The sequence below is a fragment of the Mesoplodon densirostris genome, chromosome 1, assembly GCF_025265405.1.
Source record: "Mesoplodon densirostris isolate mMesDen1 chromosome 1, mMesDen1 primary haplotype, whole genome shotgun sequence".
Taxonomy (NCBI): domain Eukaryota; kingdom Metazoa; phylum Chordata; class Mammalia; order Artiodactyla; family Ziphiidae; genus Mesoplodon; species Mesoplodon densirostris.
Window position 1 is genome coordinate 114,946,068 of NC_082661.1, and position 13,835 is coordinate 114,959,902.

At 40.2% G+C, this 13,835-nt stretch overlaps 1 protein-coding gene across 4 annotated transcripts in view; it reads left to right on the top strand.

Moving 5' to 3' along the window:
- MTR (5-methyltetrahydrofolate-homocysteine methyltransferase) overlaps nucleotides 1–13,835 on the top strand; it is a 118,496-nt gene that overhangs the window by 28,159 nt on the left and 76,502 nt on the right. For all 4 annotated transcript variants that reach the window (XM_060108280.1, XM_060108307.1, XM_060108290.1 and 1 more), the window contains exons 11-15: nucleotides 723–790; nucleotides 4,693–4,772; nucleotides 7,804–7,916; nucleotides 11,143–11,283; nucleotides 12,419–12,604. In XM_060108280.1, the coding sequence (XP_059964263.1) occupies nucleotides 723–790; nucleotides 4,693–4,772; nucleotides 7,804–7,916; nucleotides 11,143–11,283; nucleotides 12,419–12,604 (588 nt within the window). The remainder of the gene's footprint in view (nucleotides 1–722; nucleotides 791–4,692; nucleotides 4,773–7,803; nucleotides 7,917–11,142; nucleotides 11,284–12,418; nucleotides 12,605–13,835) is intronic.

Consider the following 13,835-nt stretch of genomic DNA (forward strand, 5'->3'; position numbering starts at 1 on the left):
CCCAGGTCAGGAAACCGTACTACCCACGACCCCTCCTTATCACTAACCCCTGGGTCTCTTTTCCCTCATTCCTTGAATTTTTAGCTTCTGGCTTACCGACATTCTCTCCTAAACTATTTCTCACTTAATTCTTATGTTTTCAGTACCTTATGTAGATGCTCTTTTCAATACTCTGACTTCTCACTTCCTTGACTTCCTCTCTCTCCGTTATCTTGTCCTTCTTTCAAACCAGCTGTGGTTAAACTCCAGCTTTCAAACCAACTGTGGTTAAACTCCAGACCTGCACTGTGCAATATGTGTAGCCACACATGTAGCCTCTACCACATGTGGTCATTGGAGCACTTGAAATGTGGCTGTTGTGACTGAGGAACTGAATTTTTAATTCTTTAAACATTTGAATTTAAATTTAAAAACTGAATACGTATTATTGGAAAATGCATTACTTAGCTCACATTCATTCTGCTCAGCATATGGGTAAAAAAAAACTTTATTGTGATCAGATAGGCAAATATCTCATTGCATTTCATAATATCTGAACTGGTCTCTGCTTTTAACCTTATGTCTAAGGCTTATCAAAGCTTGATATCTAGAGTTAAGTATGTTTAGCTCTCTTTTAAATGGAAAATTAGTTATTCAGGAGATGCAGATTTTCTGCTGAATTGGTAGTGGTGAGCTTAGAATTCAGATGAACTCTCTGAAACTTTTTCTTTTCCTAATTGCAGGATTTTGCTATGGACGGCTTGGTCAATATAGTTGGCGGGTGCTGTGGTACGACACCAGATCATATCAGGTGATAATCCCTCCTAAGTATTTTACCTTTTGTTATGGGATGAATTGTGTCCCCAAAATTCATAGTTTGAAGCTCTAATCCCCAGTTCCTCTGAATGTGCCTGTACTTAGAGGTAGGGCCTTTAAGGAGGTAATTAAGGTAAAATGAGGTCATATGAATGGATCCTGATCCAATGTGACTGGTGAGGATACAGACACACACAGGAAGGGGCCATGTGAAGACCCAGGGAGAAGATAGCCAGCTACAAACCAAAGAGAGGCCTAAGAGGAAAGCGGTCCTACTGACAACTTGACCTGAGACTTCTAGCCTCCAGAACTTGAAGAAATAAATTTTGCTGTTTAAACTACCTAGTCTGTGGTATTTCGTTATGGCAGCCCTAGCAAACTAAGATTCTTTATATTACGAAAAATTCCAAAAATTAAAGTAGAAAAATAATAAAATGAACCCCCATGCACCTATCGCATAGTTTCCATAATTTTCAGTATTTTGCTATTTTTATTTTATTTATTCTCCAACTTTTTTTCCCTTAGACTATTGTAAAGCAAATCCTACATATCTTTTTTCTTTTTTTTTTTAAATTAATTTTTATTGGAGTATAGTTGCATTACAATGTTGTGTTAGTTTCTGCTGTATAGCAAAGTAAATCAGCTATACGTATACATATATCCCCTCTTTTTTGGATTTCTTTCCCATTTAGGTCACCACTGAGCACTGAGTAGAGTTCCCTGTGCTATATAATATGTTCACATCAGTTATCTATTTTATACATAGTATCAATAGTGCATATATGTCAATCCCAATCTCCCAATTCATCCCACCTCCCCTTCCCCCTTGGTATCCGTATGTTTGTTCTCTATGTTTGTGTCTCTATTTCTGCTTTGCAAATAAGATCATCTATACCATTTTTCTAAATTCCACATATATGCATTAATATACGATATTTGTTTTTCTCTTTCTGACTTACTTCACTCTGTATGACAGTCCCTAGGTCCATCTGTGTCTCTGCAAATGACCCAATTTCGTTTCTTTTTATGGCTGAGTAATATTCCATTGTATATATGTATCACATCTTCTTTATCCATTCTTCTGTTGTTGGACATTTAGGTTGCTTCCATGTCCTGACTACTGTAAATAGAGCTGCAATGAACATTGTGGTACATGACTCTTTTTTTTTTTTTTTTTTGCATTACTCGGGCCTCTCACTGCTGTGGCCTCTCCTGCTGCAGAGCACAGGCTCCGGATGCGCAGGCTCAGCAGCCATGGCTCACGGGCCCAGCCGCTCCACAGCACGTGGGATCCTCCTGGTCCGGGGCACGAACCCGTGTCCCCTCCATCGGCAGGCGGACTGTCAACCACTGCGCCACCAGGGAAGCCCCCTGTGACTCTTTTTGAATAATGGTTTTCTCAGGGTATATGCCCAGTAGTGGGATTGCTGGGTCGTATGGTAATTCCATTTTTAAGGACCTTCCATACTGTTTTCCATAGTGGCTGTATCAATTTACATTCCCACCAACAGTGTAAGAGGGTCCCCTTTTCTCCACACCCTCTCCAGCATTTGTTGTTTGTAGATTTTTTGATGATGGCCATTCTGACTGGTGTGAGGTGATACCTCATTGTAGTTTTGAAGCAAATCCTAGATATCTTAACACTCTACCCTTAAATACCTGAATAATATTCCAGTGCTCAAGGAGGGACAGCTGATATTTCTTGTGGGCAAATACCTGCCTCCACTAGATGCTCTCATGAAAGGAAAAGACAATAAGCAACAAGCACCTTGAGGTCAGGAGGAGCGTCTTCACCTCGCCTGACACAGTCACTGCTTAACCCACGTTGTAGAGTGAGGGCATGAAGGAAGGGGGTGGGAGACAAGGGCATGGCGAAGGGTGTGTTTAAGTCCCTGCAGTTTTGTGGTTTATAAGAAGATTAGAATTGAGTGGAATAAAACACAGTTGAGGACTGTTTGTATTTGTTTTTTTTTCCCTAGAGTGACTGATGATCATATTTTGAGCCAGTCATCTTACTGTTCTTCGTCGGCTTTTATGCCTATAATACGTTCACTGTACTGAACTGCCTAATGTTGCACTGATTTTGTTGACTTCCATGATAGACTCTATGAAGAGTCTCTATAATTTTTTAAACATCTTTTAAATAATATCTGAAAGTTATCAGTAGTTGAGGATAGCTTATCTTTGAATCTCTTTTTGTTTTTAAGATTATCTCCTCCTTTATAAAAAGTTTTTTTTAACATCTTTATTGGAGTATAATTGCTTTACAATGGTGTGTTAGTTTCTGCTTTATAACAAAGTGAATCAGTTATACATATACATATGTTCCCATATCTCTTCCCTCTTGTGTCTCCCTCCTTCCCACCCTCCCTATCCCACCCCTCTAGGTGGCCACAAACCACCGAGCTGATCTCCCTGTGCTATGCGGCTGCTTCCCCCTAGCTATCTGTTTTACGTTTGGTAGTGTATATATGTCCATGCCACTCTCTCACTTTGTCACAGCTTACCCTTCCCCCTCCCCATATCCTCAAGTCCATTCTCTAGTAGGTCTGTGTCTTTATTCCCGCCTTACCCCTAGGTTCTTCATGACCTTTTTTTTTCCCTTAGATTCCATATATATGTGTTAGCATACGGTACTTGTTTTTCTCTTTCTGACTTACTTTACTCTGTATGACAGACTCTAGGTCTATCTACTTCACTACAAATGCTCAACATCATTAATCATTAGAGAAATGCAAGTCAAAACTACAATGAGATATCATCTCACACCGGTCAGAATGGCCATCATCAAAAAATCTAGAAACAATAAATGCTGGAGAGGGTGTGGAGAAAAGGGAACACTCTTGCACTGTTGGTGGGAATGTAAATTGATACAGCCACTATGGAGAACAGTATGGAGGTTCCTTAAAAACTAAAAATAGAACTACCATACGACCCAGCCATCCCACTACTGGGCATATACCCTGAGAAAACCATAATTCAAAAAGAGTCATGTACCAAAATGTTCATTGCAGCTCTATTTACAATAGCCAGGAGATGGAAACAACCTAAGTGTCCATCATTGGATGAATGGATAAAGAAGATGTGGCACATATATACAATGGAATATTACTCAGCCATAAAAAGAAACGAAATTGAGATATTTGTAAAAGAGTTGTTTTAAAAATACCTCTGTGTGTGTGGGTTTGTGTGTATATGTCTATCTCTGCATATATATTTGCTGCTTTTACTTTGCCATTCACATACTCATTTGGGGGGCAGTAGAGTGAGCAGTTCATACTGGTCCTGATAAATTGAGTAGAGCAGCCAGATTTTTCCAGGCTGATCAGAAGACATATTTCATCGAAGCTGATAAGGTTCAAAAGAGTATGAATAATTAAAACAAATTTTTAGGAGTAATTATTTTGGAGTTTCAGTGACGTATTACTCTTTACCCTCCCTACCATATATGTGTGCCTGAAAAAAACAGACCTAAAGGATTTAATTTCCTTCACTCCTGGCACCTCCTCTCCTATTTGCTCTTCCTTCTCAACAGTGAAGCCATTTTTTCTTTTAAATTACCATGTGGATTTGATGGAGTTAAGGATATCTTCAGGTTTGGGAAGGGGTGGAGGAGATTTGCTGTTAGCATTTGTGCAAACCATCACGTCTGTAGGTTCACATCTGTGAGCACAGAACCTGGTACAATCAGTGCACAGCAACGGGGCAGATACAGAAATGTTAAAGATTGTAGATTCATTTTCTGCATTACTGAGAAAACTGAAAAGCACAGTTGCTGCTTCACATTTGGAACTAGGTATATAATTATATTAAACAGACTTAATTTCATAGGTGGAAATTAGTTTAATTGAATTTTGTTTGGATTTAATGGATATCGTGTTTTGTCTTTTAACTCAGAGAAATTGCTGAAGCTGTGAAAAACTATAAGCCTAGAGTTCCACCTGCCACTGTTTTGGAAGGGCATATGCTACTGTCTGGTAAGTCGTAAAGACATGATTTTTTATGATTTCAGAAATCGTTTGTAGATCGTTATTATGTTTAGTCTGTGTGGTAGTGATATTTCTGCCAAAGAACTTGTTTATTAGGTCAAAGAAGTGTACATATTTTTCTTGGTACTTAAATGAATTCTAGTAAAGGACGCTTTGGTTTTTTTTAGGGGTGAGAGCGGGAAGATACTGACTTCAGGGAAATGTGAATGAAAGCACAGGTAGTGGCCTTGGTCAGACTTATTGTGCACTGCTTTGAAAACGTACATAGGCCACAGCCTAACACTTTTAATCATCAGATTTGCTGCTAGTTCCTAAAAAATCTAGCCCAGGCTTAAGGTTTTTTAGTGATGGTAGCCTCTTCCTAGAAAATTTTGTTTGCTTCTATAACATTATTGTCATGTTCTTATGTTGGCTGTGTGTTTAGGCTTTACAAAGAGTTGTGATATTTATTATTCTGTTTTGTTCTCAACAGCCCTGTGGAGTAGGCAGCTTCCCTTTTTCAGAATGAGTTCTGATATTCACAAAAGGAACATTAGTAAAATAGATTATCATGCCAACTATTAGAAAAATGACTTTAAATTTTATATTTTTCCCATAATAGTTTAATGATGTATTCTTAGATAGTATCTTTAAGCAAAAAAAAAAAAAAAAGTGTATACAGATTTTGAGAGAACCTGCAAATAGCACACATGAGGAACTATGCACCCTAATAATGGAGAATTTAACATTTCTCTAAATTGATGTATTTTTGTTCCATATGTTCTCCTAAGAAAAATGAAATAAAATGACAGTGAAATAAAATAAAAGTGACAGCAAAAGTAATACCCACTTTTCTCACTCAGAACATATTGTATAGAATTACTCCCAGTGAGTGAAAATAAAGTTGGGTTAGAAATATGCCTCTTCAGGCTACCCTTTTTTTCCTTTTATATTCCAGAAGACGGGATGAGATTAGAGGAAGAGGGATTTGTGATTTATGACACACTCCCTACCCTGAAAAAGTGGCTTTTGTCAGAGGAAGGTGTGGTAGGATAGTTTCTTTCAACCTTAGATCTTAAAGCTATTAATTGACTTCAGCCAAGGACTATGTTGAAATTGTTAGCCTTTGCCAAAATCGAAACATGAAAGAACCATTTAGTTATGATTTTTAAAGAGTTTATGTGTAAGAATGAAGGAATTCTTTCTTCTGATTTGAATTTCATGTGCTATTTCTAAATTGTTTTAAAAATCACCTTCAATCAGATTTTAAAAGAATGGCACCAAATACACTCTTTTAAATTGTTCTTTCATAAATTGCAGACTTGAGAACAATGTAATTTTTTTAACTTATTTATTTTTTAATTTTTGGCTGTGCTGGGTCTTCGTTGCTGTGCGCAGGCTTTCTGTCGTTGCAGAGAGTGGTGACTACTTTTCGTTGCAGTGCAGTGGCTTCTATTGCTGTGGAGCACGGGCTCTAGGTGCACGGGCTTCAGTAGTTGCACCACATGGGCTCAGTAGTTGTGGCTCGCAGGCTCCAGAGCGCGGGCTCAGTAGTTGTGGTGCACGGGCTTAATTGCTCCGCAGCATGTGGGATCTTCCTGGACCAGAGCTTGAACCCATGTCCCCTGCATTGACAGGCGGATTCTTAACCACTGCGCCACCAGGGAAGTCTGAGAACAATGCAGTTTTTGTGTCAGATACTTCACATTCATAATAGATCAGAAATGCTTTGTGTGAAATGCTTTTAGGGCAACACCACAGGTTCTCTTGGCATTTAAATGCTGGCAGCCCTGCTTGTCTGCCCTGGGAACCCCAGGGTCTGACTAAGGGTCGACATGGAGGGGAGGGGCTGTGAGGATGTTACCAATGGGAAAGGAAATCACAGCCCAAACTGGGAAGTGATAGTCTTCCCAGTCGGGGAACAGAAGACCTGGAATAGTTTTGTAGTTACCTATCTTCATTATTTTCCTCTCCCTCATGTCTGTTTCTTCCTCAACCAATGCTTTGGGAAAGGACTCAAAAGCCATTTCCTTTTATTAACAAGAACAGCTATGATTGCTGGTGCTAATTTTATAAGCTTGATAATGCTTATCAATGTTACCTAGTCTCATTTTTACAGTAACATTGTGAGGCAGATACTTCTGCTGTCTCTATTTGAGAAGCTCAGTGGCTCTGAGAGAAGTGCCCCAGAGTGTTCACTGAGTCGGCTGTGCAGGGCTCAGACCCTAAGGCTGGCTTCCCGAGAGCCTGCTTGTAACCATCTAGCAAGACTTCTGCTCCTAATACTGTAGATACAATGAGTAGAACAAAACCAGTTAAAGGCCTTTTCCTGTAGTGGTACTTTATGCTGCATGTTGCTTTTTTACCTCAGTGTAATGTGTCCACATTAATCATCTGATATTTGCCCCTAAATCAGCCTGTAACAGTGGAGATGATCTTGTCCCTTTGCAAATAAGGAAGGAGGAGCAGAAAGCCCAGGTGGCTTGCCCAGAGTCAGCCATCTCCCAGGGCTCAGCCCAGGTCCTTCCTCGTGACCATGTTAGTCCTTGCTGGTTACTGGTTCTTGGCCTCTGGATCAAAGAGATGAGATAAAGCTCTAAACACACTGTTGGTGGAATTAAGAACGCTTGCTCCATCAGGCTTCAAGCCAATGTCTGAATGGACAGCTGTGGAGCAGTCCTTTAGATTCTAACTTCATGGTTTTTGCCCCAGGCTCTTGGTTACATAAGAATATGATGATAATTTTTCCTTGTTTCTCAGAGCTGATATGATTCAGCTCTTGAGAGAAATTTGCAATTTAAAACCCTGAAATATTTCTTCTTTTGAGAGTTCTGGTTATAAACATAGAGCCTTTTGTTGTGTTTAAATATCCCTAGAGGGGGATGGCCATGACCCTTTTTCCACATTGGGTCTCCTTAGCTAGTCAGACGGGCTGTGGCACAGAAACTTCTTATCTTTCTCATGAAAACATTTATTTTCTGTCTGTCTCATGTCGTTACACGCATTTTCAGAAAATTTTCAAAATGCTTCTCCTTTCAAGGTCTAGAGCCCTTCAGGATCGGCCCGTACACCAACTTTGTTAACATTGGAGAGCGCTGTAATGTTGCAGGATCCAGGAAGTTTGCTAAACTCATCATGACAGGAAATTATGAAGTGAGTATCTAAATAAGACCCTCCAGGCATCTGCCAGGTTTTTGGCTAAGACAGCACGCAAGTGAAACAGCTCTGCCTTTGATAATCATTAGCAGAGCTGCTGGGAAGTGTGAGAACAGTAGTGTGTTTGTAGCTGGCAGAGCTGGTGGGAGGACGAGGCTTCGAAAAGTCATAGCTGCCCTTGTCGATATTTTTCAAAAAAATTCATCCAGGGTATGAAGTGGGATGAGATGGGAGGCACCCAGGTTCTAGCTATTTCTGTTAATTGTGAAATACATTTAAAAATTTGAGGATACTCTTCATTTTGGCTTCTCACAAATCTTTCCAAGAAAAGGGAAAGCCAAGACAATTCCTATTCATTTCCTCATGACCACATCAGACACTGACTGATGTGGTATTATTGATTCTGTTCACTGTAAAATAAGCTAAAGAAACACAAAACTTGCAAGGTAGTTTCACCATAGGATTCTTAAACTCAGTCACTCTAAGGATGAGCAAAATTTAATCCAAGTAGAGCCCACTCTAAAAATCTGGACAAATTTTTTTTTTTATGCAAATACAAAGTTAGAAATGGAGGAACCTGATCTGAGCTTTAACAATAGCCTTTGCAACCTTTAGGAAATAGATCTTCCAGCAACCAGTATCGAAGCAGACTTAGTTCTAATCACAAAGAAAGGGCTCATTTATCGTCCTTTATGGACTTGTTAGTGACTGTTCCGTGGCATCCCTCAGTGACCTCCTCTGCAGGTAGGTCAGTAGGGCCTGGTTACTTGGTTCCTGACAGTTCCCGTCAGTCCTGTTCTCTTCGTTCCTGCTGCTGCCTGGCCAGCACGTGCTGCTGCCATGGTCCTCCCCAGTTCAGAAGCTTTCACGGGGTGGCTTTTTTTGCACGTGGGATAAAACCCAAACTCCTTTAGACCATCATCCACATAGACACCAAACTGCCTTCCATCCTGATCTGTCATCCGAACATTCCAGGAGGCTTGCTTCTGCCTCCAGGCCTTTGTTCCTGTTTGTTCCCTTCTGCAGTCCTGAGGGCCCTTCATGGTTGTATAGGGTTCTTCAGTTGGCAGTATTTCTATTTCTGTTTTGATTCTTAAGACCATTCTGTGGTGTCCCTTTCAGCTCTCAGATTTGATACATTTGCTACTGAGAGCAGATGGCATTTTAGGAAGAAGCAAACAAGTGGGAGTGATATCTGTCATCTCATAAGGTCTTACTGTTGAACATATGCCAGTCACTGTGCTGAGCGCTATACAGCATTGCTCGTGTAATCTTTACAGACCTGTGAGATTGGTGCTGCTATTATCCCCATTTTACAGATGTGCAGCTGGAGGCTTGGGGGAGGTTAAACCACTCACCTACTGTTTGACAGCAAGTGAATGATAGACCCTAAGCCCTCCAAGCCCATACCCTTCACCGCTCTGCTGTCTTGGCTTGGAGGACACGGGAAGGAGGCTGGGAAGTAGGAGGGGGCCGGGGAGGAATGGCTCCTCACTGGTTTCCAGTTCCCCATAGTTAGTGACCCCTCAAGGCTCTGAGGTTAAGGGAATGACCTGAGAGAAGGTCCAGTCCTGTCTTTGTGCCCAACTTGTGCAGCTTTAAACAAATCACTTCATCTCTCAGAGCCTATTTGGGAAGGTTGGACCGCCGAGCTGTGATTCTATGGCTCTTCTGATGTAGAAAGGTCAGGCATTGGCATCTATGTTGTGTGTCTTTTGACCCCTGGTCTAACCAGGTCGCTTGCCATCTCCCCTGTGCTCCCTCCAGTCCATTTCCCAGGGGCAGCTGAAGCTGCTCCCTCTCAGGTAGCTTTCTCCACTTCAGTCCTCAGAGACCCTTCCTGGTGTTTAGGCAGGATATTTGACTCGTATGATGTATGGCAGTGCCAGTAGCTTTTCATATGACTACATCATATGCCCCCAGCTAGATGAAAGCCCTTCAAGAACAGGGACTGTGACTTATACTTCTTTTTATTCTTTATGATATTAATATTTAACATACTGCTGATACCAAAAACATTTTTTGCTGAATTTTATTGCGATCCTTTTTCTCTGTGTAACCTTGTGTTATTACGAGTGGTCTTTCCTTGTGGCCTGTGCCAAAGTGTCTCATGCCTGTTCTTTTACAGTGATTGCTAAAAATTTCTATTTGGTTTCTTCGGCTAAGAAAAAATTAGGACAACATCAGAATCTACAGTTGATTTTATCCCTGTTTATTTTATGACACTATGAAGTGTGCAGCAAAGACTTAAAGTCTCTGCTGTACCAGTCAGTTAGAAAAGCCTTATTGAACATGTCTGTTTTGTCCAGTGTTGTTCAAATGAGAGTGGGAGATACCTAAGACCTTTCTAGATTTCCAAATGCTTAAAATCTATTTCGGAGAATAAGCTAATACTCGTGAAATCGTGAGGAAATGATAATGTAATACACCATGGGATAATGTTTATAATAGTTACAGATGTTTAGAGGCAGCCGGTCATTGCGGAATAAGCAGTGTTTCCCAAAGTATGTTCTCTGGAACACCGATCCTACAAGATATTCCTTAAATGACCGTAAGTGAGAAATGCTGTGTATTGTATCTTGTCCTTGGAGATTTACGGTGTATAATAGCATATCAAAGGATTTGAAAATCCTTTTAGCACAGAAGAAGTTTATTTAAACACATATTTCACGTAACTTCTATCAACAGCCTACAATGACTGCTTTGCATGTTTCGGCAAACACTGAAGAGTTAGATAAGTTTTGGACTGTTTCTCTAAGGACTTTTCTTGGAGGAGATGGGACTTGAGCTGGATCTTAAACAGTACAGGAAGGAAGGGGATTGTGTTGGAAGCAGAGGGAACATCATGATGTGTGACACAGAGGTGGAAACAGATTTGGCTGGGTGGAGGGTGCCGGGAGTGGGCGATGGGTGAGAAGTTCAGTTGCATGAGAAGATGGGGCAGGTCCCAGAGGGCCTGGAACACCAGGCTGAGGGCTTGAGGCTCTTTACAGGAAGAGTCGAGCTTCGCTGGGTTCTGAGGAGCGACCCGCTGTGATGGAAGCGATGTGTAAGAAAGCTTCATCTGGGATGGTTGAGAGCAGGCTCAGGGTCGGGGGTGCTGGCCAGGCAGTCTAGTGGAATCTAAAAGGACTGCCTGCTGGTGGTGGTGAAGGACTACTTTTGTCAGCCTTCTCTTAGTCACCCTCTCCCAATGCTCGTTCCCCTTGAATTCTGTCCTCAGGGAGCTCTGAGCGTTGCCAAAATGCAGGTGGAAATGGGAGCCCAGGTGCTGGATATCAACATGGATGATGGCATGCTGGATGGACCAAGTGCAATGACCAGATTCTGCAACTTCATTGCTTCCGAGCCTGACATTGCCAAGGTCGTACAAAACCTTGATTCATCAAGGGAGTTTACATGTGCTGCTCTGTTGCTCATTTAACTTTGTCACTTGTCCCTTCATCTGTCATGTCATACACTGGTTTTCTGTTGTCCTTTGTTGAAAGCCCAGTGATTTCTGATTGTCAGTTTTCTCACTTAATGGCAGCCTTTCAATAGAAACCAGACTTTAGAGAGAGATGTGACTTCAGTGTGGCTGTTTCCAAGGCTTCCAGAGTTGGTCACATGATGTCTGGCTAGGCTAAGAACCAACTTTTCATGTCTCTGAAGGATATACTCACTGTTCTTACCGAATCATTAGTTCTCTTCCTATCGCAGACAAGGGAACTCAGTTAATCCTTCCTTATTGCAGGAAGAAGAGACCTTTTTAGGTTTATCAGAGTGAGGCAGACTTATAAAACAAGATTAAATCAAGGTATTAATGTCAGCTTTTACATTTTTTCTTTAAAAGATGAAAGTTAATTTTTGTGTCCATCCTTTCAAAAATTTTAGATTGATTCTAAAAACTTTTAAAAGTCTCACTTCACTTCTCTACCATTGAATTTGTGATGAGGAGTGATTTTTGAAGTTGGTTTTATTGTTGGTATTGTTGTTTGAAAGACACTTCCTATAGTGCTTTAAGAGATAGGGCTGTCGTTTTTTTGTTAGGCTTCATTCAACAAATGTGTAAGTTAGAAGTCTTGTGGTAAGCAGTGAATTACATTAACCTGTCCTTCATTTGTCTTCAACTCCTCACTTAAAAGCTTCCACTGTCCTCTGGGAGTAAATATTTTGCGAATTTAAGGTGCAGAGAAGCTAAATGACTTGTTCAAAGTCTGAATCAGATGGGGAGCCCGTGAAATGACTTCAGTGCTTTCATTCTGATGTTTAGCTGTGATCTTTTGAGTTATCAACTTCTGGCCCATGCATGGGGTCTCTTGTGACACTGGAATTGCTCCAAGTCTTTTGGGCTTTAGGAACAAGGGCTTAAAATCAGATTAAAATCGTATCTCTGTCACACTACTGTTATTTGTTTCTTGTTTCCCTAAGGAAGAAAGAGGGAATATCTGGGGGTCCTTGGAAGGGGATTTGTGGCAACTTACAGTCTTTCTGTGATCACCTTACCCTTCTGACCTCAGGTGCCCTTGTGCATCGACTCTTCCAATTTTGCTGTGATTGAAGCTGGGTTAAAATGCTGCCAGGGGAAGTGCATTGTTAACAGCATCAGCCTGAAGGAGGGAGAGGATGACTTCTTGGAGAAGGCCAGCAAGATTAAAAAGTTTGGAGCTGCTGTGGTGGTTATGGCTTTTGATGAAGAAGGACAGGTGAGTGATTTCTTTTGCTCTTGCTCCATTGTGTTACATAGGCTTAGAGCAGTGGGAGAGAACTGAGTCCAGAACAAATGTGTTTACCATATATACCATATGTGTGTGTACACACACACACACACGGAGGCATACCCCAGAGGTACCACGGATTCCGTTCCAGGCCACTGTAATAAAGCAGATATCACAATAAAGTGAGTCGCATAATTTTTTGGTTTTCCAGTGCATGTAAAAATTATGTTTACACTATACTGTAGTCCATTAAGTGTGCAATAGCATTATGTCTAGGAAAACAATGTACATACCTTAATTAAAAATACTTTATTGCTAAAAAATGCTGACCATCATCTGAGCCTTCAGGGAATTGTAGTAGTAACATCAAAGATCACTGACCACAGATAACCATAACAAGTAGAACAATAATGAAAAAGCTTGAAATATTGTGAGAATTACTAAAACATGACACAGAGACATGAAGTGAGCAAGCAATGCTATTGGAAAAATAGTGTCGCTAGATTGCTTGAGGCAGGGTTGCCTCAAAGCTTCAATTTGTAAAAATGCAGTATCTGTGAAGTGCAATAAAGTAAAGGCCAGTAAAACGAGGTATGCCTGTAGATATACGTGTGTGTATGTGTGTATACACAAGTACATACATGTACATACATACTTATATATATATGTATACATATATGTATGTGTGTGTGTATATATATATATATATATGAAAATTACATAAGACACAATAAGGTTTTTACGTCAGTTGAGAAAGGAATTATTCAGTAAATGCTATTGGAATAACTGACTGCATTTGGAAGAAAAAGTTAGAGTCCCATTTCCCACCATATCCCAATATAAAATATACATCAATTAAAGATCTATATGTAAAAAAAATCTAAAGAATATATGAGAAAATATTCACTGAAACTTGGGAAGCCAGAAAGAAAACTGATAGACTTATTTACCTAAAAATGTAAAACTTTGTATGACAAAAGATACGGTATTATTTGCAGCATGAGTAATAGCAGTGGGTTAATATCCCTACTATGCAAAGAGTTTCTATAAATCAGAAAGTAAAATGCCCTAATCAAATCAGTAGAAGAATGAACAAAGGAAAAGAACAAGTGATTTTTAGAAAAAGAAACACAAATAGCCAATAAACCTATGAGAAGTTACTGTACTTACTAATAATTATATTATATTTCTATAAATAAAAAATGAAGCAATAATGAGA